This window comes from Sebastes fasciatus, chromosome 4, assembly GCF_043250625.1.
Source record: "Sebastes fasciatus isolate fSebFas1 chromosome 4, fSebFas1.pri, whole genome shotgun sequence".
Taxonomy (NCBI): Eukaryota; Metazoa; Chordata; class Actinopteri; order Perciformes; family Sebastidae; genus Sebastes; species Sebastes fasciatus.
Window position 1 is genome coordinate 5,404,032 of NC_133798.1, and position 27,597 is coordinate 5,431,628.

At 41.0% G+C, this 27,597-nt stretch overlaps 2 protein-coding genes across 10 annotated transcripts in view; one reads left to right on the forward strand and one right to left on the reverse strand.

Moving 5' to 3' along the window:
- The window catches only part of ppp6r3 (protein phosphatase 6, regulatory subunit 3), a 37,192-nt gene extending 36,190 nt beyond the window's left edge, over positions 1-1,002 (reverse strand). For 5 of the 9 annotated variants that reach the window (XM_074631594.1, XM_074631593.1, XM_074631591.1 and 2 more), the window contains exon 1: positions 781-1,001. The gene's annotated coding sequence lies outside the window, so the exon portion shown is untranslated. Of the gene's footprint in view, positions 1-780 lie in introns of all 9 variants that reach the window. The other 4 variants (XM_074631592.1, XM_074631589.1, XM_074631587.1 and 1 more) reach the window with 1 other exon arrangement.
- A 4,601-nt stretch (positions 1,003-5,603) lies between these two features.
- On the forward strand, positions 5,604-27,372 carry ric8a (RIC8 guanine nucleotide exchange factor A). The gene is made up of 14 exons (XM_074631595.1): positions 5,604-5,972; positions 10,728-10,775; positions 14,773-14,989; positions 16,764-16,918; positions 17,041-17,121; positions 18,169-18,268; positions 20,112-20,299; positions 21,691-21,785; positions 21,883-22,033; positions 23,182-23,277; positions 23,396-23,540; positions 24,571-24,715; positions 25,932-26,051; positions 26,778-27,372. The coding sequence occupies exons 1-14, from the start codon at positions 5,877-5,879 to the stop codon at positions 26,923-26,925; spliced, it is 1,785 nt and encodes a 594-aa protein (XP_074487696.1). The 5' UTR covers positions 5,604-5,876; the 3' UTR covers positions 26,926-27,372.
- Positions 27,373-27,597: the final 225 nt, after the last annotated feature.

A 27,597-nucleotide genomic window follows, 5' to 3' on the forward strand; every position in this document is an offset into this window, starting at 1 on the left:
GAACCAGTAGAAGAGGTGATTGTGTCTCAGATTGAGGTAGTAACTGCATTGACATTAGTTACGGTAGTTACACTATATTGTCCAGCTATCCACCAATCGCACGCAAAGTCGGCGATCCTGGGAAAAAAAACCCATGATGGCCTTGTTATGTTATATACAGTTAGTTCAACCGACCGTCAGAAGAAGCTTTAATCCAGCTAAATGTGGCTCGAAACGTAAGACAAACACAACCTGATGATTCAAGCTATTACCTGGTTTATATAAGAGGTGAGCAACGTTATGTGTGTTTTGCTGTCGAGTTAAGTCCCTCCGTTTGCATTAACGTCAGTGCATTAGATACATACGAGGCCCCAACACAGACTACCGCTAACGTTAACGCAACAGCGACGCACCGGCTCAGGCGAACAGGCTACCGTCTCTAACTAGCGTTAGCTATCGTTAGCTATTGTTAGCTAACCTGGCAACCTAACATCTGACGTTAGGACTAACGTTAGCTCGAGTTGACCGGTATCACTGAGCTATCAGACTACCGCTAAACGGCGGACAAGTTGGTCGACTAAATAACGATATGGCTACCCAATAACAACCCCAATGAGATATGCGGTGTTAACGTTACCTCTGTGCCGGCGATAGGAACACCGAGAGAGCGTCTGACAGCGCAGCGTTCAGACGGCCCAGTGTGCTAACGCTATTCCTGCTAGCCTGCTAACGTTAGCCGGCTCTCTCCAGCCTGCTGGCTAATCGTCTCTTCAGCACCAACCAGTGCATGTGTGTACCTACCGGTAGACAACGGCAAACGGAGAGTCTCCAGCATGTAGCTTATGTTGCCATCAGCCCCGGGCCTTAACGAATGTACACCAGGAAAATACACCGGATTCCGGTAAGGGAAATAACGCGTTTAAAAGTGATTCTGACAGGCGCGAAACGGTGGATGATCGGAGGGCACTTTTCAAGATGGCGGCTCCGTCAACTCCAGCGACCCCTTCCCCCACTACAGCTCCACGGCGTGATGTCACTCAAACTGTCACCGCCAGGCGATTGGTTGAAATCACATCGCTCAGAGCAGACCTCGAGGTTTGATTGGCTACTGAGCGTGTCACTTCACCGCGTCACGTAATCGATGTACAGATATTCTGCGGCCCGGAAGAGCGGAGTTTATATTGTTTTATTAAATGTAGGTGTTTAGTAAAAACACGTATGGTCGCCGAAGAAGTAAAGAAAAAAAAGGTTTATCTCATGAGTTATATAATCATATCTGGGTGAAATTCGTTTCATTTAAAACATTACACCATTAACCCCGCTCGCACGTTATGTTTGGTATTGCAAATTGAACACACTCTCACAGTACGAGCACGCCCCCTGGCTCTACAAGAAACGCCCAATTCACTGAAGGTTACATATAGGCATATTATAGTAGAGGTACGTTGAGATGATTTTCATTTTTGGCCTCGACTAGTAACTGAAATAGCACACTGCATTTTGACCCACATGTAACTCTTATTGTGCAAAAGTTGATCTTTTTTTTTTTTTTTTAACATTATTGCCATTGCAATCAGGGTTTATTGTTGTTGGGAAAGTACAACAATCCATACGCTTCAATACCACACTTCATGAAAACAAGTCATTTATTAGGCTTAAAATCAAAACAAATATGTTTTGTGCCAAGATAACACAGAGATTGAATTTTAGTAGCCTATAGTCACAAATTCCCCCCCATGATAACTTGTGTTATATGTAGGCTATAATGCATCGACAGCACAATAACCTGACTCCATGTTTAGATTTAGATTAGATGCATTATTTATTTCATTATCGATTAATCTGCCAATCATTTTTCTCATGAATCAATTAATCATGCATAAATAAATGGATCCCAAGTTAAACTTTCATACTCAACCACATAGAATACACAGTACAATGGATGTATCTAAGATATGTACAGTGTAAACGATAAGCTAGTATGTGGTATGTACAGTGTAATAGAAGCCAAAGTTAAACAGTTAAATACAGGTCAGAGTTAAATCTCATATGACACAGATGTCTTGTTTGAGGAACGGTTTAGGAGCAGTGTGAAAAAAAACATTTAGAGTAGAGCAAACATGATTTTGATAACAAAAAGAGGGGCAATCTCTTTAACCCGTGCTTTAACCCGGCATTGTGCTATTACAGCAAGCATAACTTTTTCACTACTAATGTGACACATTAACACATGATTTGCTGTTGCTATGGGACAAAAGTATCTTTGTGAACGCTAAACAAAACTAGCTTTTCTGTGTGTGTGTGTGTGGTGCGTGTACATTCTTACATTTTCAAGGCTTTAGTCAGAGCATCTCTTCAGTCAGATTTAGAGTGCTATGCTATTTCGCATCCAAAATAGCAAGAGGAAGGAAGTCAAACACAGTTATGACACTGAAATGGGCATACATTCACAGGCAGCTGCAATACCATCACCTTCCCCTTAAGCATTAGATCAACACTTGATACCTCAGTGTTGAAATCTATAAAAAATTTACTCATATTTGGGAGGACACATTTGAGTTTATCAATAACAGTAAGGCAAACTTTGTAATGTCAATAACAGACCAAAAACTCAAGTTTATGACATCGAGTGAGGAAGGGTTTTCTTTGTTCACAATGAACACATTGTCCTCTTCATTTCTGTAATGAACATTTTAATGTTAGAGTACGGAATAGCAGACATACTGAACATGAAGTGAAATAAGGAAGTTTTTCACCTTGGGTATTAAATACATAATTATGTTCATGCATACCTCACTTTCCTCCTGAAAATAATATGAATATACAAAATTCATCATATCAATTCCATCTCAATGGGCATCTGCGGACACGGGTCCACAGTGACATAAAAAGGCAGCTGATGACATTAAACTGTTAGTTTATGATGTTGGTGTATTTATTTCGGTCATAGGATGTGTTTTTTTTCCAACAAACATTATAAATAATATGTTCATATTCAGTTCATCAAGTCGATAGGTCTTTTTCATAGCAGGCATTTGACTTGTCATATAGGAAAAGCACAGGTTGTGTCATATTCAAGTGTCCCAGCAGGCTCTAGCAGGTGGACTTCTGTGTTGTGTTGGTTAGTAATGACACTGGGATCTCTTTGGATCAGTTGATCTCTGTTTATTCTGAAAATGACAAATAATAAAGCAGAACTTCCGTGTAAATAATAGGCCTTCTGCTCGCTCCGGCTCCTCTCCTGTTGGAGAAATGTCCAAAAAGGTACTCATAGTATAGTAAGATATTCAACATGCAATAAACCCAAATACAGTAAAACATACTGTACCTGACAATGACAAATAATAAAGTAGAACTTCATAATTAATACTGCCCACTCCAGCTACTACACAAACAAAATAAGTATAACACTAAGATTCAAGCCCTTTATTGTCATTGTGTAGTACAACAAAATTAGATCGTGACAATCCCATAGGTGTTAATGAAAAGATAATACAATATAAAAATACAAAATGTATATTGGTGAGATGATAGATTTGCCAGATTTCAGTTTTGCCAGATTATTGCACAAAGTGTCCGTCTGATAATTATATAATTATTGCACAGAGTGATCAGCATATGTTATTGCACATATCCGTAACAGTAGATTTACAGTATTTACATTGCACAAAAGTGACCAACGTGTAGATTTACATTGCACGATCTGACAGGTTTTATTGCACGTGTTCAACTCAGACAGAGGAGAGGTCAGAGTTCAGGAGGTTTATGGCAGTTGGGAAAAAGCTGCTTTTAAGTCTGTTTGCGCGTGTGCGGATTGATCTGAAGCGCCTGCCTGATGGGAGGAGCTTAAACAGGTTGTGTCCGGGATGAGTGCTGTCCTTGATGATATTTTTGGCCCTTCTGATACAGCGAGTGTTGTGAAGGTGGTCAAGTGATGGCAGCTCAGTGCCAACAATGACCTGTGCTGTTTTCACAACATGCTGCAGGGCTTTTTTGGCAGCTTTGGTGCAGCTGCTGTACCAGGCTGTCATGCAAGCTGGACTAAACAAGAGTTAGCTTAGTTTGCCACAGCTCTAGACTAACATTAGCAGCGCTAACTAAAATAACTTTTTAAGTGCCAGTACTCTGAAATCTATATATTGACAAGTGATGACAGACATAGGCCTAATATTCCTGGGAACAAAAATCTACAAGATAAACAATGATAAATAATAGGATGGATTACAATAATAAATGGACAACAAAATGGCACCACCGACCTCTCCATGGAGAGGGAGGAGTACAAAGTAAGGGTGGGCGGATCGATACCAAAATATGGATACTACTACTACTACTATATTCTAGCGTCAATAGGATCTATACCAAAAAGGGGATCAGTGTCTCTCTTTTACATTGTACCATTTGTATTTCATCCAAGAGTAGAACTGTATGTGCAAACAATATTTTGTTGTCGTGACTTCTCAGTGCATGTAGCCTACTCTGCTTCTCCACTGCTGTTCTCGTGTTGTGTGCATTCAAGCAACATACGTGGCATCATGCACCCAGACTAGTTCAATCTGACACATACTGTAAATGCAATGATGGCTGGACGGAGGAGGAGCATCATTTGGAGCTATTTCAGATTTAGCCTATTGATGATGCATTCACCTCATAAATCATGACACTGCTCTCCCCTACATGAAAGTACGAGTTGATTTTAATAACAAAAAGTATTGGTATTGATATCAGCAATTCTGGCCCTGTATTACTTGGTATCGGATCAAAACCAAATTTTTATACAAAGAGGTGAAGTGGTCAAAAGGAAATAGTGGGGACCACAGAAGAAGAAATGAAGGAGGTGTGGCTTTGAACTTGACCTTTACAGATACACAGTGTGCACATACTAGGCCTGGAGGCCTTTTATAGTCAGGTATTAACTATCATTTGATATATTTGTGATATTATAAAAACAAGAGGTTACTGTTCATGTCACACCATGACAGCAGTGAACCAGCGTGCACAATAGGTAGGACTCTGAAACTGAAGCAGCTTAATTCATGTTAATATTGTTACACCTGTGCTTTTCCTTCTGTGACACGTCTAAATGTCTGATGTGAAAAGAATTCACAAACTTTTAGAAGGTAATTGCTTGGATTTGGGGAATGAGAAGGACAAATCTGCCAGGACAGAGGTAGTTTTATAAATTTGGCATCAGGAAAATAGTTTTCTACAAAAGGCTTATATTTAATGACATATGGAATATACTAATATGAAGTGAATGAGATGCAAGACACATTTTTTCTCACAATCTTCAGGGAAAGACAAAGACAGTGAGGAGGTTCCTTTGGTGGTAGAAGAGCCGCTGATGTTGTGTTAAGAGGCGATGACATGTAGGCAGAAGAATTATTATTACAGTATTAAAGAAATAAAAATAAATAATATATAATCAAATCAATAAATACAGGCTAAGGAGGATTTTCATATAATCATAATAATATTATTATTATTATTATTATTATTATTATTATCATTATCAAATCAAAATTCGTAAATAGTAGATTAGTCTACCCTCCGAAAAGTAAGATTAACTACATTTCCAACCAATATGCAAATAGGCTACGTTAATCAGAAAATGTGTTTCTTCCGTCTTTCCCTGCGACACCTGAACGCAGCAATTGGTTTACACAAATCCTGTCCGTTAATCGCTGCTCGTGCTTCTCACACCGGCTCGGCTCGGCTCGGCTCGGAGGGATTCAGACCGATTCAGACATCATGCCTGATGCAGTCATCTGTGGGTGGTGACAAACTATAGCTATAGCGTGAATATACAATCAGTGTGACAAACACACGCACACACACACACACACACACACGCACACACACAGCAGTGGAGGAACGGAGGACGCAGCTGCTGCTCGATGGCGATGAAAATGGATTTAAGTGCGACCATAAAGCAAATGGAGACGGGAGAGCAAGACACTGCTCTGACGGCTCTGCAGAGCTACAACAAGGAGGTAAACAACTAGTTCATCATACACATTCATGTTCTGTGAATGTTGCCTGTTTAGCATGAATAGCTGTAGGTCAGCTACAAACACCTTCTCAGTTTAGATGGTGATGCTCGCATCATCATTGTTAGAGGAGACCAGGGCTGGTTGGCACACTTTAGATTTCTCCAATTCACATGATTATTATTATTAGCATCCCTAGAAAGCTTAAGGTCTTCATTGCATCACATTTGATTAAAAGCATCTAACAATTAGCAAATATTGTGACACAGCCATATATGACACAACGTGCCCATGGATTTCAAATAAATTATTTACACGAGAATACTGAAGATTATAAACTGAAACTGAAATGTTGAAATTATTCTTTTTATTTCCTATCATAGAGACTCTAAACCAGTTTTAAATAGGACATTAAAACATGCATGTTTTGGCACATGAAGTGCCCAAATATATTAAATAAAAAAAAGTTGTTAAAACCGCAGATATGATACATTTATTTTCGTAATCTGCCATCAGCTGCCATGTTGGTGTGACATCACTGCATACGTAACGAGGTTGGTTTGCCTCTAGCGGTGGATGGGCAACATTTTGGGTTTAAAAAGTAAGATATTGTTACAAAAACAAATGACTGTGCCTTATTTTGGTTCATGATGGCTACGATATTTTTAAAACATTTTCCACTAGACATGTGTGACGCCTTTTCGGCCATTAATATGGGGGAAAAGATGCGGCGACAGTAAACAGCGTTAATTCCACCGTTATAATAACCTGATACAAGACGCAACAAGAGGAATGTTCAAAAGAAGAAATCCTAAAACAGGAGGAGGACCACAGGAAAAGCTAGACACTACAGAAATGGTGCTGAGGATGTACGGCTGGCAGGCGCCTCTGTTTTGGGAGATAAACAGGAGTATGTGTGGACAGAGAGGGGAGAGGACGGGAGATGGAGAGACAGAGACAGGTGATCAAAGAGGTGAGAGGACGGGAGATGGGGAGATAGGGAAGGGTGATCAGAGAGGAAAGAGGATGGGAGACAGAGAGACAGAGACAACTGATCAGATAGGGGAGAGGACGGGAGATGGGGAGACAAAGAAGGGTGATCGGAAAGGACGGGAGATGGGGAGACAGAGACAGGTGATCAAAGAGGGGAAAGGACGGGAGATGGCGTGAAAAAGAAAGGTGATTGGAAAGGATGGGAGATGGGGAGACAAAGACAGGTGATGAGAGAGGGGAGAGGAGCAATTTTGGGGTTACGTATTTTGTCCAAGGACACTAACAGGACAATAAACATGCATTATGTTGCTCTATATGAAGTGTAGACCACACAATGTAAATTTCATGTTAATCGGATGATGTTTGTCACATAACGCTGACTTCCTGTTGCCAGTAGGTGGCACTATGACTATGAGTCAATATTGGCATGTGAACGTCCTCAGGCCTGGACTGTTATGAAGCAGGTCAAGTTTGGGACAGATTTGGAACTGGACACTGGATACACGAAAACGTCACACAAATTTGGAAAATTGGCCAACTTCCTGTTGGGTTTAGAGTTTGGCCCCAAGAAACTTTTTAAAATTATATTTAATTCTATTCTTATTCATGTGCCTGCCAAATTTCGTACATGTAGGTGAAACGTACCGCGAGGGCTGCTCTGTCGAAATTGCCACACTTGCCACACCGTGGCACAAGAACCGTATCAGATAACACATTTTAGCACTTTTAATGTGTGCCAAGTTTCTTTCATTTGCACGCATCTCTAGCCCCTCAAAAACAACTACTTGTTTCATGGCAAATAATGCGTCGCCATGGTAACGGCGTTGCAAGAAAACTCAAAACCGTAGCCGAAAATTTGAAGGTGATTTGGTTTACCTGCTTCGCCAAAGTATAGTGACTGTTACTTCCTGTTGCCAGTAGGTGGCGCTATGACTATAAGCCAAAATGTTCATGTGGATGTCCTCAGGCCGGGACTCTCTATCATGCATGAGAAATTTGGAGCAGATTGATGGTTGGTTGGTTGTAAACCAACTGTCAGACTATCATACACTGGTATGAACCTTAAAAGTGACACTATTTACTACACTACTTTTGAAATGTAGTTCCATATCTCGTAACCCATCGGCTATCGATCTGACAACGGATAAGCCTCTGAGGGAAAGGGGGTATATTTCTGGGGCTCCAGTGTAGTCAGCGGATACCGGGCGGAGACTTCCTTTTCCTCAAACTGTCAGTGAATCATGATGGGGAGAATTCGGTCTTTAAAGGGGATGAAAGGAGTGTGAATGTGACAGTCACAGTCTCTAACACGCCCATCTATAATGTATGGTAATGTATTCTTTCTGATCCCACCCAAATGGGCCTGGTCACAAAATTACTGAAAGTGCTTTTGGGCAGGGAGCACTTGACTGTGATCCGCACTTACAGGTTCACGAAAATAGAGCGCTCAATCTTCATTTGACTAAATGCCACCTGAGTGTCACGACATGCTGTCTGCTAACCCCAGGTGAGCGCTGCTGCATGGTTCTCTCAGCCTCCTTAGCTGTGCCGGAGCTGATCTTGAGAGCAATTGGATTAGATTCTCTGATGCAGAAATACACTCTCCTACAGCCCCGTCAAATCCTACTCTACTAAACCCCTTAAGAGATGAGGAGCTTAGTGTTGCAGGAGACTCTGGTATAAGGTCTCTGTTATATACCTTCCTCATGCCTGATTTATGCTCATGCGGGTGTGTGCCTATGCATTCTGTGCGGGCACCTGCCAGGCGTACATACTGCAGTGGATTACACGTAGCATGTCATTTTTTTTTTATTTGGACCTGCGGTTTTCAAATCCTTTGTCAGGCGTTCTTTGATTTATTAAATAACTGTGATTCAATAATTCCATATCAATTTGGCCTAATACAGGAAAAAAAAATATGGAAGAGTTGGATAAAGAGGAAGAACACCGGTTCCTAGAATTAATAAGGTTGTTGTCGTAACGGATGTGAGGTACTTGTCCGGACATCCCAACTCTGATGTCCAATCAAACTTCAGAGGTGTCCACAGTCCCTGGCGCGTAAATGGTCAATGGACTTGCATTTATAGTGCACTTTTCTAGTCTTCCTACCACTCAAGGTGCTTTACACTACATGTCAGCATCTACACATTCACACACTGATGGCAGAGGCTGCCATGCAAGGGGCCAACCTGCCCATCAGGATCTAATCTAACTACTCATTCACAGCCGGGGATCGAACCGCCGACCTTCCGATTGGTCTATTCACAGAACAGTCATTTTACCTTGCAGAACGCGGAAGTAACCCCAATTTAAACAATCCGAACCAACCCTTTCAGTCATTTCTATACTTAGCACAGCTAACTTTGAGCTAGTGCTAGCGTTCCCATTATTCATAACCTTGTTTATTAGCTTACTTTGGAAACATACTCACTGCTTTTTGCAACGGCTGAGTGGGCGTTTCCTGTTGAAAGAACAACACGGAACAGAACACAGATGGACCCGCCCTTTAGGGCGTATTCACACCTGCCTTTTTTTAGTTCTATTGAATCAAACCCTGGAGCGTTTACCCCCTCGGTGTGGTTCGCTTGGGCAGGTGTGAACACAGCAATCGCACTCGGGTGCGCACCAAAACAAGCAAACCGAGTCCTCCTTGAAGGGGTGGTCTCGGTTTGGTTCCAAACGAACCACGGTACGCTTCGGTACGGTTCATTTGTGGTGAGAACAGGATCCGACCTCGATCCGGCCCAACTGGAGAAAGCGTTGCGCCTCAACACCAGACACCAGACAACATTACTACAAAAGAGCCTATGCTTGCCCTCGCTATTCACATCAGTACTAAACAGTTGTAACGTCAGGCTGTGTTGAAGACCACGGGCATACCTGATGGATCTAAGGAAATATTTTCGGCCGATGAGCACGTCACAGTTTATGAGGGTTAATGCACGCCTCCTCCTCCGTCCTCCGTACGTCTTGATATGCTCCTTCTACGACTCCAGTGCATCAATACATTGTTTTCCAGTCGCAGCCGCGCCTCATTTTCAAACTGTACCGTTTGCCTTGAGTGAAAAATAGCTACGAGGTAAAAAGGCCCAGATCAAGCCGCGTAGTTGTCCCTCCATTGTGAAATGGGAGAGTGTTGCGTTCTGGAAGTCTGCTCTTCTTTGTTTACTTCCGGGAGTTTTCCCGCATGGATATTCTGACCATTTAGAGAGCACTTTCTATTGCTTGTAAATGCTGCGTGTGAACACAAAACAAACTTGAGGCAACATGCAACACTGTAACAATTTGGTCCCTGATTCAGACCAGAGCAAACAAACTACAGGAGTGAAAACGCCCTTGAACGTTCCAGTTTCAGTTTTAAATGTTCAGTATTCTCACGTAAATATTCCAGTGGAAAGTTGTGTTGCACTGTCTGGAAAACATGGTTAAAACAAACGTTCACTATCATTGTAGGAGATCCATCCATCCACCCCGACCTCCTCCGTTAGAGGTTTTGCAGCGTTACAACATCATGCTGCCTCCTGATAAATGTTGTCGCTTTTCTGGTTGTAACAAACATACTATCTTCTTTGGCTATACTCTCTTTCTTTGTTGTCACACCTTCAAGATTTACTGTATGATGTTTTCTCTTTCTTCTCCTGCCTTTCTCTCTCCTCCCCATCCGTACTGTCTTCTTCCTTGTTGTCGCCTTTGTTTTGCTCTTCTTCTTCTTCTTCTTCTTCACCTCACACCTTTATTTGTGCCTTCTGTTTTTCCTTCCTTCAGATGGACCACTGCTTTACATTCTGCAAGGAAGACGAGCAGGAGAGAGAGGTATTCCTGACATTCTCATCTAAACACTGACTCCTGCCCTGTTAGTCAATGGGGGAAAAAATCGGTTTAGTTACGATAAGTTTCTCTTGAAGGTTCCGAAAAAATATTTTCCTCTATCATCGGTCTCTCACTATGTGTGCAAGCCCAGTGCTTTAGGAAGGGAAGTTATAGGTATGAATAAGCGACGAGCATTGTGTTATGCTTCTTACTTCGAAAAACAGAGCCCACAATTTATTTAAAACAAGTAAAGAACTAATTCCCCGCAACATACAATGAATCCCTATGGGACATTAAAGCTGAAGTAGGCGAGATTGGAGCAAATATGATTTAAAAAAAGTTATTTTTATAAAACGGTCACTATATTCTGACAGTAGTACATGAAACAGGTAACCTGAAAAAAATCATGTTCCTCTGTGTCCTCCGGTGTCCTCCGGTACTCCTAACGACATCTGCAAAATTTCCCTGACCGGAGGAAAACAAGCAGTAAGAGCTGATCTAAGGTCCGTTGTCCAGCTGCCGTCTATGAGAGCGGTCAAACTAGGCAGCGCTGATCAAATATGAATTCATATTCTGTTATGTTAATGTCTATTTCTCTCCTCAAATGTTTTCAGAATCATCTTGTAGTGCACGGTTTAATAGTGAAATGAGAGAGTTTGTAACGCTGCCGCCATTGTGTAATCTGGTTAAGGAACGCAAAGTTCCGGTCACATGACCGGAGCACAGCCAATAGGAACGCTCTCACAATGAAATGACCTGTGATTGGTCAAAGTCTCCTGTCACGGGCTAGATTTTTTAAAGCCTGAAAACAGAGCCATGAGGAGGAGAAGTCTAGTTTTCTCTCAGAATACTTGAATTACAATATGCTGAAAGGTTATTGTGGAATTTTTGACCAATGATGCCAAAAAATATCCTGCCTACTGCCACTTTAAGACATCAGTGAGGGCGCAGCTGGTCTTGAACTGCTACTCCAGGAATTGCAGAGTTCATAACATGTCTCTCTCTCTCTACTGCAGCTGAATGCCAACCATGCCACCTCCACAACTATTTAATAAATAGGTTAAGTTAGACGGCACTGGCATTGTCAAAAAGGACAGGTTGAAGGTTCAAAATCTATCTTTACCTATTCAGGTGAGAACTGACAACCCCAATCAACCTTTGTCAGTTTAGGACAAAGATTTTGATTTGTTTTATTCAGCTCAATGAGTCATTCACTGAAGCTACTGATAAGACAGGGCACGCGATGGGTCAGAGTGACTGTGCATTTTACAAACCCCTCACTGGCGTACGTGCAGTACACAATGCACAGAGCTGGCCATAAACAGGGAAGAGGCCGTGTGTCGCAAATAAACCAATTGAGATGCATATTCCGAATACGCTGTATACATGTCCAAAGAATGCTCCTAAAACCCAGATAATATCAGCACATCCCACATGTCTTAATCAGAAAATGCTCCATCCGGAATAAGGCGTGATTCAGAATATCCAAATGGAATATGCTGTTTGCATTACCCTTATCAAATTGGTCATATTCAGAATAATAGTGGAATATTAGTGTGCATGTAAACATAGTCCCTGACTGGTTGATCCACCTCCTGTTGGGAGGAGAGGGTGAAATGTTCTATTCAAAATCCATACAATTATAAAATACAATTCATCTTGAAGAATGAGTAGTAGAGAATAAATATGACTACAGTGTCAATATATTAATTATATTACATTAAATACATTAGTAAGTAAGTGCCAAATTAAAGTAACAAATGTGTTCTATGTTGGTCTTCTAATGCTTTAACCAGCAACTCAGTGGAGCTGTATAGGAGGAGGAGATGGAGGAGTCAGACCTCAGGGACTGACGGAGAAGAGAATCAGGGCGGAACAAACTCATCCAACTCCCCTGATAGTTGTGGTGAAATAAGAGACAAATGGGGAGAGATAGAGAGAAGGGGGGAGGGGGGGGGGGAATGAATAGAAGGTGTGGTGGTAACAGTCATGTAGCCATACCTCCATCTCAACACATAAAGTCCTAGAGTAAGTTTGTGGTTGAGTCTAGAAGCAAAAAAAGAAAGGTAAGATAGTTCACGGGAGGTTAAGTTCAGCTTATGTGTCTCCATTATTCAAAAGACATGTGCACACACTGAGCACACACCTTCACACAGTCTGTAGGAAGTTATTATGCAAGACAGCTCAGCAGGCGTATTTATCAGTACCAGTTTTAGCTGGCAGCATCTGGTCACTACATCAGCCAGAAGACATCAGTGACTTTGGAAATGTTTTCATCGTCCCCTTGACTGTCAGGGTCACTACTGCATTTACAAAAATAGGAAAGTTCTTGGTGAAACCTCACCTTTTCCTCTCAAAGAGCATCTTCACCGTGTTAAATCTTTTATATATGTGAAAGAATAGTGAGACAGGCAGCGGCTGAAAGCTGCAGAGGGTAGAAATGGAGCAAATATGATTCAAAAACTTTATAAAATGTTCACTATATCCTGACGGTAGTACATGAGACAGGTAATCTGAAAAAAATCACGTGACCCGGCAGCCATGTTGAGACCTCTCGAGGGAATACGAAGCACCGCCCATCAGCCGGAGCACAGCCAATAGGAGCGCTCAATAGAAACGCTCTCTCTCTGAAATGACCTGTGATTGGTCAAAGTCCCCCGTCCAGGGCTAGATTTTCTAAAGTCTGAAAACAGAGCCATGAGGAGGAGCAGAAGTTACTTATCTCTCAGAACACTTGAATTACAATATGCTGAAAGTTTTTTTTATGAAATTTATGCCCAAATGATGCCACGATGATACGTGTTGCCTACTGAAGCTTTAAATCCAGCTTTGTTTATATTGTTGCAATGAATCTGTAAGCCAGATGCACCAACAGTGAGTGCACTATACTCCTGCTGTGGAGGAGGACTCTGAATCAGAGGAGAATTAGGATGTTATAAAGATATAATGTACTTTTGTAGAGTGAATATGATCATTGATGGGAGTTGTCAGTTTATGTAATGATGCAAATGTATGAAACTGCTGTTCCCTTTCTCATAGATTTTGCAGTATAGTGGCAGTATTGTGCAGTGGATTTACTATTGAAAGTAGCCTTTAAATCTATTGAGCAATCTATAAGCTGTGACCTGGTTAATTAGTCATTCATTATTGTGTAGTTGAATGCTACATATAATCAACCTTGTATTTGCATTATTAAATGAAGTGATATATATATATGGATTTGAATCTTGTGATAATGAATCCCTACAGAAAACTTAATGTTTACATTTATATAACAATGAATTTATGGTACTAAGGAGAAAAAACATATTTCTGAATTCATGTGGTCTTCATTCCCGTCTTTGAAATTTTCAATTAATTGTCAGTTTTAAAGGAAGCATAGTGCCCTCCCTCCGGTTCCCCCCCGCAACAAACTGCTCCTCAATGTGTGTTCTGACACCTTTCTGTCGGAACCAGCATTCACTTTTTCAGCAGTTTGAGCTCCAGAAGCTCTTCTATTGGATCAGACAACACGGGCCAGCCTTCGCTCCTCATGTACATCAATGAGCCTTGGCCGGCCATGACCCTGTTGCCGGTTCACCGGTTTTCCTTCCTTGGACCACTTTTGGTAGGTCCTGACCACTGCAGACCGGGAACATCCCACAAGAGCTGCAGCTCTGGAGATGATCTGACCCAGTCGTCTAGCCAGCACAAAGTGGTCCTTGTCAAAGTCGCTCACATCCTTACGCTGGACCATTTTTTTGCTTCCAACACAAAGTTCAAAATGTTCACTTGCTGTCTAATATATCCCCCCCACTGCCAGGTGCCATGGTAACGAGATAATCAATGTTATTCACTTCACCTGTCAGTGATATACTTACTGTATATATAAACTGACAATTGAACATTTCAAAGAGGGGAATGAACATAACTACTGAATAAGTATTTAGTAGTGATTCAACTTCCAAATCTGGTTATTTATAGTTACTTATAAGATTTTTTCTTTGGTTGTGCGATGCAGCTTCTGGGGGCGTTGGTGGTCGGTTTCCTGAATAGGGAGTTGCAGCCTTCCTGTCAGCTGGCCTGTCTAGAAACAGTTCGAATCCTGACCAGAGACAAACACTGCTTAGATTCCTTCATCAGCCGCTCTGCCATGTCCACTCTTGCCCGCTACGCTGGCATTGCCGTCGTGGCCGGTACTGGTGCACCTGACCACAACCAGCTGGTGGAGGGCCAAGGTAAGCCCTGCCAACTCTCCCAGGTTTCTCCATCGTTTTAGATTGTCATTTTGAATATCCATACATTGTGACTAGTAAAAAATTTCATTACGGATATGCACAATTGGCATTATGACTAGTAAAAATGCAATTTCAGATAACTACAATTAGAATTGTGACCTAAAACAATGTAATTGCAGATGTCGACAAATTTATTATGAATATCTGTTCTGGATTTCTAAAAGATAAAATGATATGCCAAAATGACTCACTTCAGCCATGACTAGTAACAACTGGATTGTAGATATCTGAAATGGGAGTTGTTCCTAGTAAGGATTTTATTGCAGATATCCAGAATGTTTATTCTGTATATCAAAAATGCAATTGTGGATATCTGAGATTGAAAACCCAACAGACCTGAATGGAAAAAGTGGCGTTATTTTTCCTAGGAAGAATGATGTTGTGGATAACTGAAATAACAGTTGTGGATAGGAAATATGTCACTGTGGATATCTGAAATTTTAATTTTGACGAGGAATAATTCAATTGCAGATATCTACAATATATATCCTGTCTAAATAGTAAATGTTAAAACGGACACTTTAACTTTTTAAGGATTTAAAGATTTCATAAATTTAGTTATGACTAGTACAGGGGTCAGCAACCTTTACTATCAAAAGAGCCATTTTAGGCACAAAAAAAAAATCTGTCTGGAGCTGCAAAACATTTGAGCATTGTGATAAAGGTAACAGCTTATAGTCTAAGTATATAGTATATAAGTCTAATGCAGTGAAGGCCAAAGTGCAAATGTACTACAAAGTATTAGGGCCACATTGAGGGAAAAAGAAATCTGAGATTTCCAGAATAAAGTCAAAATATTACGAGAAAAAAAGTCGTAATATTACGAGAATAAAGTCATAACTTTACGAGAAACAAAGAAAATAACACGTAAAATTACTACTTAATAATATTATGACTTTATTCTCATAACACTACGACTTTTTTCTCCTAAATTTATGACTTTATTTTTTTAATATTACAACGTTTTTTTCTCGTTAAGTTATGACTTTATTCTCATAATATTAAGACTTTATTCTAGAAATCTTAGATTAATTTTTTTCCCCTCAATGTGGCCCTAATACTCCGTCGTACTATAGACCTACAACAATGATAAATAAAAATGAAAATGTAAACAAAAAACAGTTATTCATTTCCATTTTTAAAACTCCCCAGGGAGCCACTGGAGAGGGGCTAAAGAGCCGCATGTGGCTCCAGAGCCGCAGGTTGCAGACCCCTGGCCTAGTACAATCAAAGTTGTAGATATCTTGGAATACACTTTTTACTAGTAAAAATGTTATTGTAAATAAGTAATAATAGGCTAGTGAGAATACAATTTGAAATGGTATTATGGATATCTAAAATGTAATTACAGATAGGAGTGTGGTAAATGTTGAATGTTGCCATATAGTTTGGAGGGAATCTCACTATGCGAACATTTGGGGGTATTTGAAAGCCACATATTAGATGTAAACAGGGCTAAAGTTCATCCATATCACATTTATCTGTGTGTGTTGCTCACAATTCTTGTGGGTTCATGTGTTACACAAGACAAGATCAAAGGCATCAGTCATGTGCATGACAGCGCAGCACAGGCTTGCTCTGGAATTACTAAACAAAAATGTCAAGAGATCAAAGAAATCGAAGATTGAAGCAGCTCAGTTAACCATTATCCTAAAAGCGGTCTAAATAAAGGTTGAATGTGCTACTTGACTTTGCCATTCTTTTCTCTTCCTAGTGGAGGGTGAGGGAGGAGAGAGGGAAGAGGCAGCGGAATTATCCAGCGAGGTGGAGAAGGAGGCCTCCCCTCCTTCAGAGAACTCTGACCAGGAAGTGATCGTCGAGGCTCTCAAGTCCATCAGTAACATCCTGCTGCACAACGAGACAGGACAGGTCAGTCAGCTGTCCGCCGTGTGCCTCGTCACACCTACATTCATATGAATTCCTCAGATTATAAAATGTATTTGGTTTGTGCTAATTTATAAAAATGCATCTTTTGGATGGATGGATGGCAGGCGGTAGCAGCAGATCTACAGCTGATAAAGGGCGTGGCAGAGAGGCTGAAGCAGTGTCATGATCCCACCTGGATCCATGAGGTATGAACGTCAGGTAGATGGATGATTTCATGTGGGTGTCTTAATGACAAAATCAACTACACCTCCCACACACATTCATGTTTAATGCTGCTGAACAAGCTTTTGCTTAAAAAAGACACACAAGTGAATCCTTTTCCCAAAGGAATCAATAAAGGATCTCTGAAAGAGTAAATAAAGCCAACATCTCTGACGCTGTTGGAGTTCCCTCCAGTACCGGGCAGTTGGTCGCTTTTGTGCACACACTTTTTAAACAACATACTTTTTGAATCTTTGGGCTCGGAGGACGGTATCAAGTATTTTCAAGTCAAAAGGATCAAGTTCAAGTGAAGTCACGCGTCAATGGTGTTAAAGTCCAAGTCTAGTTGCAAGTCGTTTTTTATTTTGTCAAATCTAAATTCATCAAATAAATTGGTGCAGGAATGAGTCCTTAAACTTGGAAATGAGTTTGCATTTTAACACTTTCTGTTCCCTCGTCATGGAAGTCAATGGGGTTTTAGTTAGATGTCTGAAATAAGGTCTGTGGTTAACACAAGCTGAAGAGATTTTATTTTCGTTTTGTTCTACAATATAAAATACATCAGTAAATATCCCGCTTGTGAATTTTGAAGCTTTTATGTGTCTTAAAAAGGCGGTTGCTAAAAAGTGGATAGATGAGACTACTAAACGTCATCACGCCGACTCGTTTGCCTTTTAACATTAACTTTTCAAAAATCATAACAGTGGTGTTCATTGGTGGAGATTATTTCATGGAACAAAACGTATAAAGATCATAAACGTGTGTTTGCCACAGATCTTATTTTCTGCAATAATCCAAACCCAATGGAACAATCCCCGGCTTTCTGTCGAGGGAACAGGCACGATTCTAACTTCCTGGCTGGCCAACAAAAACACATCATCCCTGCACCGAGTCCACACCTCTGCTTTACAGTTTTTGATACAACACATTCATACCAAATAAGTATTGAGGTTGGATATCCAGCCGTACTCTGAAGAGGAATCAGCAGATAAGAGAGTGAATACGTCTCCGTGCGTCTGCTCTCTGTCCAGGTGCGTTTCTTTGACCTGCGTATCACCTTCCTGCTGACTGCCCTGAAAGTGGACGTCAGGGCACAGCTGGCTCAGGAGCTTCACGGCATCAGTCTGCTAGGTAACTGTTTTCCTGTGTAACCAGTGTAACCAGTTTCAAGTTTACTAGTCTCCAGAGTAACCAATGCTAAGAGGCAACTCACCTTTCCAGGTCACCAATCAGGGACGGGGCCAGACGTTTCAAATGTTTGGGGCTCAACCCAAACCTCGGTGGGTCCAGGCCAGGGGCATGCTCCCCCGGGGAGATTTTTTCCCCCCATTTACGGCAGCTATATGCACAAATTTTTCGAGCCATTTCAGATAAAAGAATGCCTAAAAATCTGTACACCACTAGGGAGAAACATGATAGTTGCCAAGGAGAAATCACCCTGTAGAGCCTCCAACCTGTTCTCTAATTATTCTGAAACCATAACACAACAAATATTGAGGATGACGAGGATTACTATTTGAAGTTACGTGACATAGGCCTATATACAGTAGGTAGGGTAGGAATTTGGCGTATACAGCGTTACTAATCTTAATCTTTATTGTACCATGCTGGAGGAGAGTTCATAGAAGGAATGTTTAGCTGACGAATGTGCTACATTTGAATACATGCCATAATAACCTGGGCTGCTCTAGCTGCACATCAAGGATCCCCAACAAGGCCAAGTAAATGTGCTCTTCAGTACTTGAATATTAGGCCAACAGAAGAACATTTACTCAATTAGATTAGATTTCTTTAGTAGCATAGAACAACTGACAACGTTAGGGCAGACCTATAGATATAGTAATAGAACAATGTTAGGGCGGACCTATAGATATAGTAATAGAACAATGTTAGGGCAGACCTATAGATATAGTAATAGAACAATGTTAGGGCGGACCTATAGATATAGTAATAGAACAATGTTAGGGCGGACCTATAGATATAATAATAGAACAACGTTAGGGCGGACCTATAGATATAGTAATAGAACAACGTTAGGGCGGACCTATAGATATAGTAATAGAACAATGTTAGGGCGGACCTATAGATATAGTAATAGAACAATGTTAGGGCGGACCTATAGATATAATAATAGAACAACGTTAGGGCGGACCTATAGATATAGTAATAGAACAACGTTAGGGCGGACCTATAGATATAGTAATAGAACAACGTTAGGGCGGACCTATAGATATAGTAATAGAACAACGTTAGGGCGGACCTATATATATAGTAATAGAACAACGTTAGGGCGGACCTATAGATATAGTAATAGAACAACGTTAGGGCGGACCTATAGATATAGTAATAGAACAACGTTAGGGCGGACCTATAGATATAGTAATAGAACAACGTTAGGGCGGACCTATAGATATAGTAATAGAACAATGTTAGGGCGGACCTATAGATATAATAATAGAACAACGTTAGGGCGGACCTATAGATATAGTAATAGAACAACGTTAGGGCGGACCTATAGATATAGTAATAGAACAATGTTAGGGCGGACCTATAGATATAGTAATAGAACAATGTTAGGGCGGACCTATAGATATAATAATAGAACAACGTTAGGGCGGACCTATAGATATAGTAATAGAACAACGTTAGGGCGGACCTATAGATATAGTAATAGAACAACGTTAGGGCGGACCTATAGATATAGTAATAGAACAACGTTAGGGCGGACCTATAGATATAATAATAGAACAACGTTAGGGCGGACCTATAGATATAGTAATAGAACAACGTTAGGGCGGACCTATAGATATAGTAATAGAACAACGTTAGGGCGGACCTATAGATATAGTAATAGAACAACGTTAGGGCGGACCTATAGATATAGTAATAGAACAACGTTAGGGCGGACATAAGTAGGTGAGCATTTAACAAGAAGCACAAGTTGATAACTTCCTGTTCTGTGTATATTCTCTAGGCAACCAGTTGGATGCTGCTCTGGGTCTGTGTTGGCCAGATACACTGGAGACAGCCAGGGCAGGGTTCGAGGACGTCCCACCCGAACAACTGCCCCCACTGAGCCGGGAGAAGACAGAACTAGCAATGGAAATACTGAAAATACTGTTCAATGTCACGTTCAACACGGCCAAGCGCAAGGTCGACGAGGTACTGAGTACCGTAGTATAGTTTAGCCATGTTGTAATCAGTAATTATAGTAATAATTTTGAATTCTGTTGTCAAAAGTCATTGAATATAATATTTCATCCAAAATCCAGTAATTGTATGTTAAACAGAATTACTCATTTCCATTGTTTACTTTGTGTACTTTGTGTATCAGCTCTTCAGGATACACCACTGTCTTATTTCAGCATCGACTCCCCAGAAAAGCAGCAGTTATGTCCCGTTGGACCCCGGTGTTGGTACATTCAGGCTACTGTACCTTCTGTCTGTATAACACACACCGCATGTGATTTACAGACATCATGATTTATGGGATGTGGCCGGTGTGTGTTGCACCTAAGGGTCTACAGCCTTACCTCAGCTGTACAGCACTTTGAGCTAAATACTAACGTTGACCAAGTTCACCACCTGAGTTAAGCATTCTAGTGTAGTAACAGTTAATTACATGCTACTTAGATCTAAAGAAAAAGCTATAGCTGAGGCTGAGTTGATTGTCATCGGTTTTGCGGGTATTTGGACATAAACCAAAGCTGATGATGGCACTAGATCAGAGGTCTGCAACCTGAGGCTCTTTAGCCCCTCTCCAGTGGCTCACTGAGGCTTTGACAAAGGAATTATATAGAAATGAATAATAGTTATTTTTTAACATTTTAACTTTCATTAATTATTGTTATAGGCCTAAAGTGATTCTTAAATTCTCCAATTGCAAAAATGTGTAGGGATGCACCGATACCAATACTGGATCAGATATCGGACCGATACTGACTCAAATAGCTGCATCAGATATCGGTGACAATGGGGCCGATCTGATTAAATTCAGTTCTATGTTTATATACTATATACATTACATAATAGAATTTGAATTCTTGTTTAAGATTTGACCAATTTTTTTGGTGCATTGAAAAGGTTAATACTTGAATAGTAATTCCTCTTAATTTTGAAGATTCTTTTGCCAAGTTGTTGGTGTACGAGTTATTCATTTAATACTAAATAACACTTCACTAAATTTATTTTACGTTATCTATGTATTTATTTATTACAATTTGTTTTACAAAGTTATGAATGGGATCCCTAAAGTCAGTAGAAGTCATCCTCTGGAGATGAATTGAATAGTTTTCACCAATATCATGGCAATCTGTCCAATAGTTGTTGTTGTTGTCAACCTTGTGGTGGCATTAGATGAAAACGTCAGGGGAATAACAAAGTTCCTGCTGCTTCTGTTTCTTGAGACGGTTCAGTCAGCTCCAAGTTTGTGCTGAACACGCCAGAAATGTCTATGCTGTCCTTTGGAAAATAGGTTCTGCAATGCAAGACATTTACAGTTCTTTTCAGAACATGTGGACAATAAGTGTGTGTAACGTCTGTTGTCTGTGAAGGAAGAGGCAGCAGAGTACAGACATTTGGGAGCCATACTGAGACACTGTCTAATGAGCCAAGCGGACGGAGACGAGCGGAACGAGGAGTTCCACAGGTAGGACAGCACTTTGTTTTTCTCTTCATTGATTCATACAGTCGTCGCTCTTACATGATGCTGTCCCCTTGACTATCCCCCCCCATCTTTCTCTCAGTCATACTGTTAACCTGCTAGGCAACCTCCCTCTGTCCTGTTTGGATGTACTGTTGTTGCCCAAAGTGCAACAAGGCTCCATTGAGTACATGGGGGTCAACATGGATGCCGTCCACATGCTGCTGGAATTCATGGAGAAAACACTTGACCGGGTAAGACATTCATTATGAACACAGCCGGGCAAACTGCTGCGTTTTCTATCCTGACTGAGCATACTCTTTGTCACTAGGTGGAGCTGTGTGTTAAATGATCAATGAATGGTGCCCATGTGATTCTAACAGTAGCAAAATGATAGGGTAGCATCTGGTTGCTACAAGTTGCTATTTACAACTCTGTGAAACGTCCACATGTAAAAAGAGTTTTTATAGGTGTACTTTTGAATTCATTTTTACAAACGCAGCTGACTGTTTTATTATTACACTAATAATCAATACAGAGCATTAGAAAGTGGTGGAAAGTAACTGTACTAATTACATTTACGTTGTATTTAAAGGGGACATATTGTGCTCATTTTCAGGTTCATACTTGTATTTTGTGTTTACATGCTGTAATGTTTAAAAAAAACTTTATTTTCCTCGTACTGTCTGCTTGAATATACCTGTATTTACCCTCTGTCTGAAACGCTCCGTTTTAGTACATTTCAATGGTGTGGAACAGAATTACGTTGCTAGGCAACAACTTGGGTCCATGTTTACTTCCTGTCAGCTGATGTCATTCACATACACTGCAACAGGAAATAAAATGGGACCCATTTAGAATGTTTACATTTAAAACCATGTAGTAGTCTAACTATTGTATATTTGTGACATCACAAATGGACAGAAATCCTGAAGGGCTTGTTTCTAAAGCACAGTTTCTGAATACGGGCTGTACGTATTTCTCTGTGGATTAAGCGTTTCAATACTTTCACAGTATTTATATAGAACGTAAACCTGCTTTATAATATAAAAGACATGAAAATGTCACTTTTTACAATATGGGACCTTTAAAGGTACAGGTAGCCTGCTATGTGGAACTTTTAGAAAATCCTTGTTATTATACCCCCGTGACATGGTAATCGGGGGTATAATAACATATTCATAACATATAATCATATTTAGAATAACTTTACTATCTGTAACGTTCCTAAATATTTTTGGACCTCGGCTCCTTGATACTAACTAGCTTGTCATTTGTATAGGACTTTTATCAGCTAACGTTTTTGATGAAACTAACTTGTTTGCTATTGCCGTCCAGCTGGTTGGTTGTATTTATCATGAAATCATTTGTTCATGTTTAATGAAGTTTTCTTGTCTCCCAGGGACATAAGCTGAGGGAGACCCTTCTCCCATCGCTGAACTTGCTGACCGAGAGTGCCCGAATCCACCGAGAGACCAGAAAGTTCCTCAGGTCAAAGGTCAGTATTGGGCTGAGGAGAAGAGAATCCACGATGGAGAGATGAAATATGAGTATCGTGTTTTGACGGCTCGGGTATCTGTGTGTGTGTGTGTGTGTGTGTGTGTGTGTGTGTTTAGGTGCTGCCCCCACTGCGTGATGTGAAGAACCGGCCAGAGGTGGGCGATGCTGTGAGGAACAAACTAGTCCGTATTATGACACACATTGACACTGACGTCAAGGACTGTGCTGCCGAATTCCTCTTTGTTCTCTGCAAAGAAAGTGGTGAGGGAAATATCTGTTTGTTGATTTCTTTCAATACTTCATGGCAATTTTTGTATGACTGACTTTAAGCCCATCGCTCACTGTGACATAAACCATCTTGATTGATCAATTATATTCACATTATTATTTTTAAAACTTGCTGTAGTGAAACGAACAAATGTAATATGACTTAAACCCCATTCAGATGGGAATAAAATCACTGATGAGCGATCAAAATGTTAGAGGTTCTCTATAACAAATGAGCAGTTTTTAAGATGCTCATAGAAAAAAAACCATCTGTCTCTACTATAAATCTAGTATGGCTAGTATGGCTTGAACTATCATGATGGTTGATGTAAAGATAAGTTTATGGCTCCAACCAAAGGCCTGAATTGGTTTTGTTGACATTGCATCGATGTATTGGTGTGTTTTAAAGCTGCAGTAAGCAGAATATTTTTGGCATCATAGGGCAAAAAATCCATAATAACCTTTCAGCATCTTGTAATTCAAGTATTCTGAGAGAAAACTAGAAACTTCTGCTCCTCCTCACGGCTCTGTTTTCAGGCTTTAAAAAATCTAGCCCGTGACGGGAAACTTTGGCCAATCACAGGTCATTTCAGAGAGAGAGAGAGCGTTCCTATTGGCTGTTCATTCAACGCAGGCGGCTGTCAATCACTGGCAAATTCCGACCAAATGGTCAAACTAGGCAGCACTGATCAAATATTAATCCATATCCTGTTACTGTACTGTCTATTTCTCTCCTCAAATGTTTTCAGAAACATCTTGTAGTGCACGGTTTAGCTGTAAAATGAGAACGTCTGCTCCGGCTGGTGGGCGATGCTTGGCATTTCCTCAACAACTCAACATGGCTGCCGGGTCACAAACTTTCTAATTTTACAGCTAAACGGTACACTACAAGATGTACCTGTCTCATGCACTACTGTCAGGATATAGTGACAGTTTTATAAGAATAACACGTTTGCTCCAATTCTACCTACTGCTGCTTTAAATACTGCCATATTAACAGCAATATATTCTATGCTCTATCCAGTTTCAAGGTTCATTAAGTACACTGGATACGGTAATGCTGCCGGTCTGCTGGCTGCCAGAGGACTGCTTAGGGGGGGCAGAGACTCTGGGATCTACTCTGAAGATGAAGAGTCCGAGACAGAGGAGTACAGAGAGGCCAAGGCCCAGTCAGTACAACCACAACACTGTGTCACCTACACTCACTGTCTGATCTGGTGTTTCATTCATCCACCTTTGCCAAAAATGGTGTAGTGTAGCTTTAACTAATGAACTTGACAGATACATTATGTTCATTATGTTCTGAGCGGGCTGCACGGTGGTGCAGTGGTTAGCACTGCTGCCTCACAGGTAGGCAGGTTCAAACCCGGCTTGGGGCCCTTCTGTGTGGAGTTTGCATGTTCTCCCCGTGTTAGCGTGGGTTTTCGCCGGGATCTCCGGTTGCCCGTAGGTGTGAATGTGAGTGTGAATGGTTATCTGTCTCTATGTGTCAGCCCTGTGATAGTCTGGCGACCTGTCCAGGGTGTACCCCGCCTTCACCCAATGTCAGCTGGGTCAAAATATCAAGGAGATGACACAGAAACATGTAATTCATGTCCTTCATTCATGAAAAAACTCCTACTTTACAACAGAGGCTGTAAAGCAAACATGGGAGCCTATACAGAAAAAGAAAAAATATAAATAATATTTTAAATATTTATTATTACGCACAGAAAACATGTAAAATCTATATCCTCATTAAGACCAGGATACTTTAAAGCATCCAGTCGATGGATCCAAAAAGTCTCCCTCTGGTAATGTTTTTGTAACCTGTCTCTCCCCCCTGACCAGCGGTTTAATATGGTTTAGTATGCTATTCCCAGACTAGATGGGATATATAACCCCTCCAGCATGTTCTGGGACTGCTCCAGGGTTCCCCCCTAATTGAACATGCCGAATATACCTCCACAGGGAGGCGTCCAGGAGGCATCCTGATTAGACTGACCTTGTCTCAAGGATGAGCACAGCCATCCTGAAACTCATTTTTGCCATTCGTATCTGAAATTGTATTCTTGTTGTCACCAACCAAAGCATCATATGTATGTATGTGTAGGGTGTGCATGGGTTAGAATGTAAATCCAGAGCTCAGGCTGGGCTCCCTCTGCGCCACAAGTCGTTGCCCCTCCAGTATCCTTGAAAGTAGATTGTTCTGGTACGTTTGATCAATGTTAATATGAATTAAAGTAGCCAATAATTATGCACATCTGCCGCTTCGTTTAAAAGATTGTTTCTGTTTTCTGTTCTTTCTCTCTCTCTCTCTCTCTCTCTCTCTCTCTCTCTCTCTCTCTCTCTCTCTCTCTCTCTCTCTCTCTCTCTCTCTCTCTCTCTCTCTCTTTTCTTCTCCAGAATAAACCCAGTAACAGGAGCTGTAGAGGAGGAGCAGCCCAACCCCATGGAGGGAATGACAGAGGAGCAGAAAGAAATAGAAGCCATGAAGCTGGTTCGCATGTTCGATAGACTGTCAAGGTCAATAAAAGCAGGACACGCACACACACACACACACACATTTTGATCCTCAGTGCTGCAGACTCAGGCCCTCTTCAGACCTGGTATTAACTTGCATCCTCAGTGATCCGATCACAAGTGGACAGCTCTAAGTAGTAGTAGGTGTGAACGCACTCAAGACGCATTGAGGACGCATTGAGATAGGATCACTCAGACCTCATTCAGAGGTGGTCTGGGCCACATATGACCACATTCTTTTAGCAGTGTGTACGCGAATGTGTCCTGGACCACATTAAGGACCGCCTACTCATCTGATTTGCAGCATGGAAACGGCTTCTGTGCTCTACTGTATCCTGTCGGTACATCTGTATTTTATTAAAATATATCTTGTTTATAGGCTACATAGTATACAGAATATCAGACTGTGAACAGGAAGTGCATTATTATCATACTGTCGGAGACATGTCGGCGTTTTTGTTCTGCTGCTTTGCACTCCCGCTCTCTGCTGTATTAGCCGTGTGTTTACTGCGTGTTTATTTGAGCGGGGAAGTGAGATCGGATCACAAGTGGCCACTCAAGATACACGTGGAGACACATTCTAACGCCGGTTGTGAACAGACATAGTTAAAGCTGTCCACTTGTGATCGGATCACTGAGGACGCATCTTAATACCAGGTCTGAACAGGGTCTCAGTCTGTACTCACACATGCACACATTAATTACATTCGAACCCTTTTCTACCCACAGGACCAATTTGATCCAGCCCATGCAGCTCGGTATGGACGGGAAGATGAGCGAGATTCCTCCAGAGGATCTACACAAACTGGCCCACAATCCTTCGTTCCAGCCAGAGCAAGAGCCACGAAATTCAGACAGCGAAGACGAGGCTCAGTAATCACAGAAGCACAACGGCACAAAGCGATTCAGTTACCGTGACAGCTGCGGAACACCTGTCTCATTATTTTATTTATTCACGTCACACGGCCGCCCAGCCGGTTCCTGCTCACTTATTCTGATGGGAGGTGAAAAACGGGAAGTTGTTTTAGTCCATGAGCCTGACCCCCCAAAATTTGGCTGTCGTGCCACTTTAGAGGGACCAAGTCTCATAGTGATTTTTTGGACTAAAGGTCTATGTCCCTAGCGTTGGATTACGACTGTTGTTTTTCATAAAGATGTTTTATTTTTAGAAGTGAAATGTAAAACTGAAGACAGATTAGTAATAATTCAGATTTAAAAAAATGAAATTCACATTATATATCAAATGTATCCTCCTTTATATTGTTATTGTATAGCTGACTATCATGGACTATAATATACATTAAATGTGATATTAAATGATGAATGTTGTCTCATGTCATATTTTGGATGCAGTCATTGTGCTGATTTGGCACGTCCTGCACCATCATGATGGTGTTTATGTTGAAGTGCTGTAAATCGAATCCTGTTTGGAGCTCACTTTACAAATGTGCCACGAACCAGGTCACATTACTGTCAAAATTAGTATTCCTTAAACTATTTGCTTTTAATTGTCTACACTGATTTTCTTGAGGTACCCTGTTGATATTTT

Bases quoted from the DNA above. Each gene is read 5' to 3' on its own strand.
- ric8a (XM_074631595.1), top strand. From the start codon at position 5,877: ATGGCGATGAAAATGGATTTAAGTGCGACCATAAAGCAAATGGAGACG. The intron at 22,034-23,181 runs GTAAGACATTCA...CTTGTCTCCCAG, and splicing joins TGGAGAAAACACTTGACCGG to GGACATAAGCTGAGGGAGAC. The intron at 26,052-26,777 runs GTCAATAAAAGC...TTCTACCCACAG, and splicing joins ATGTTCGATAGACTGTCAAG to GACCAATTTGATCCAGCCCA.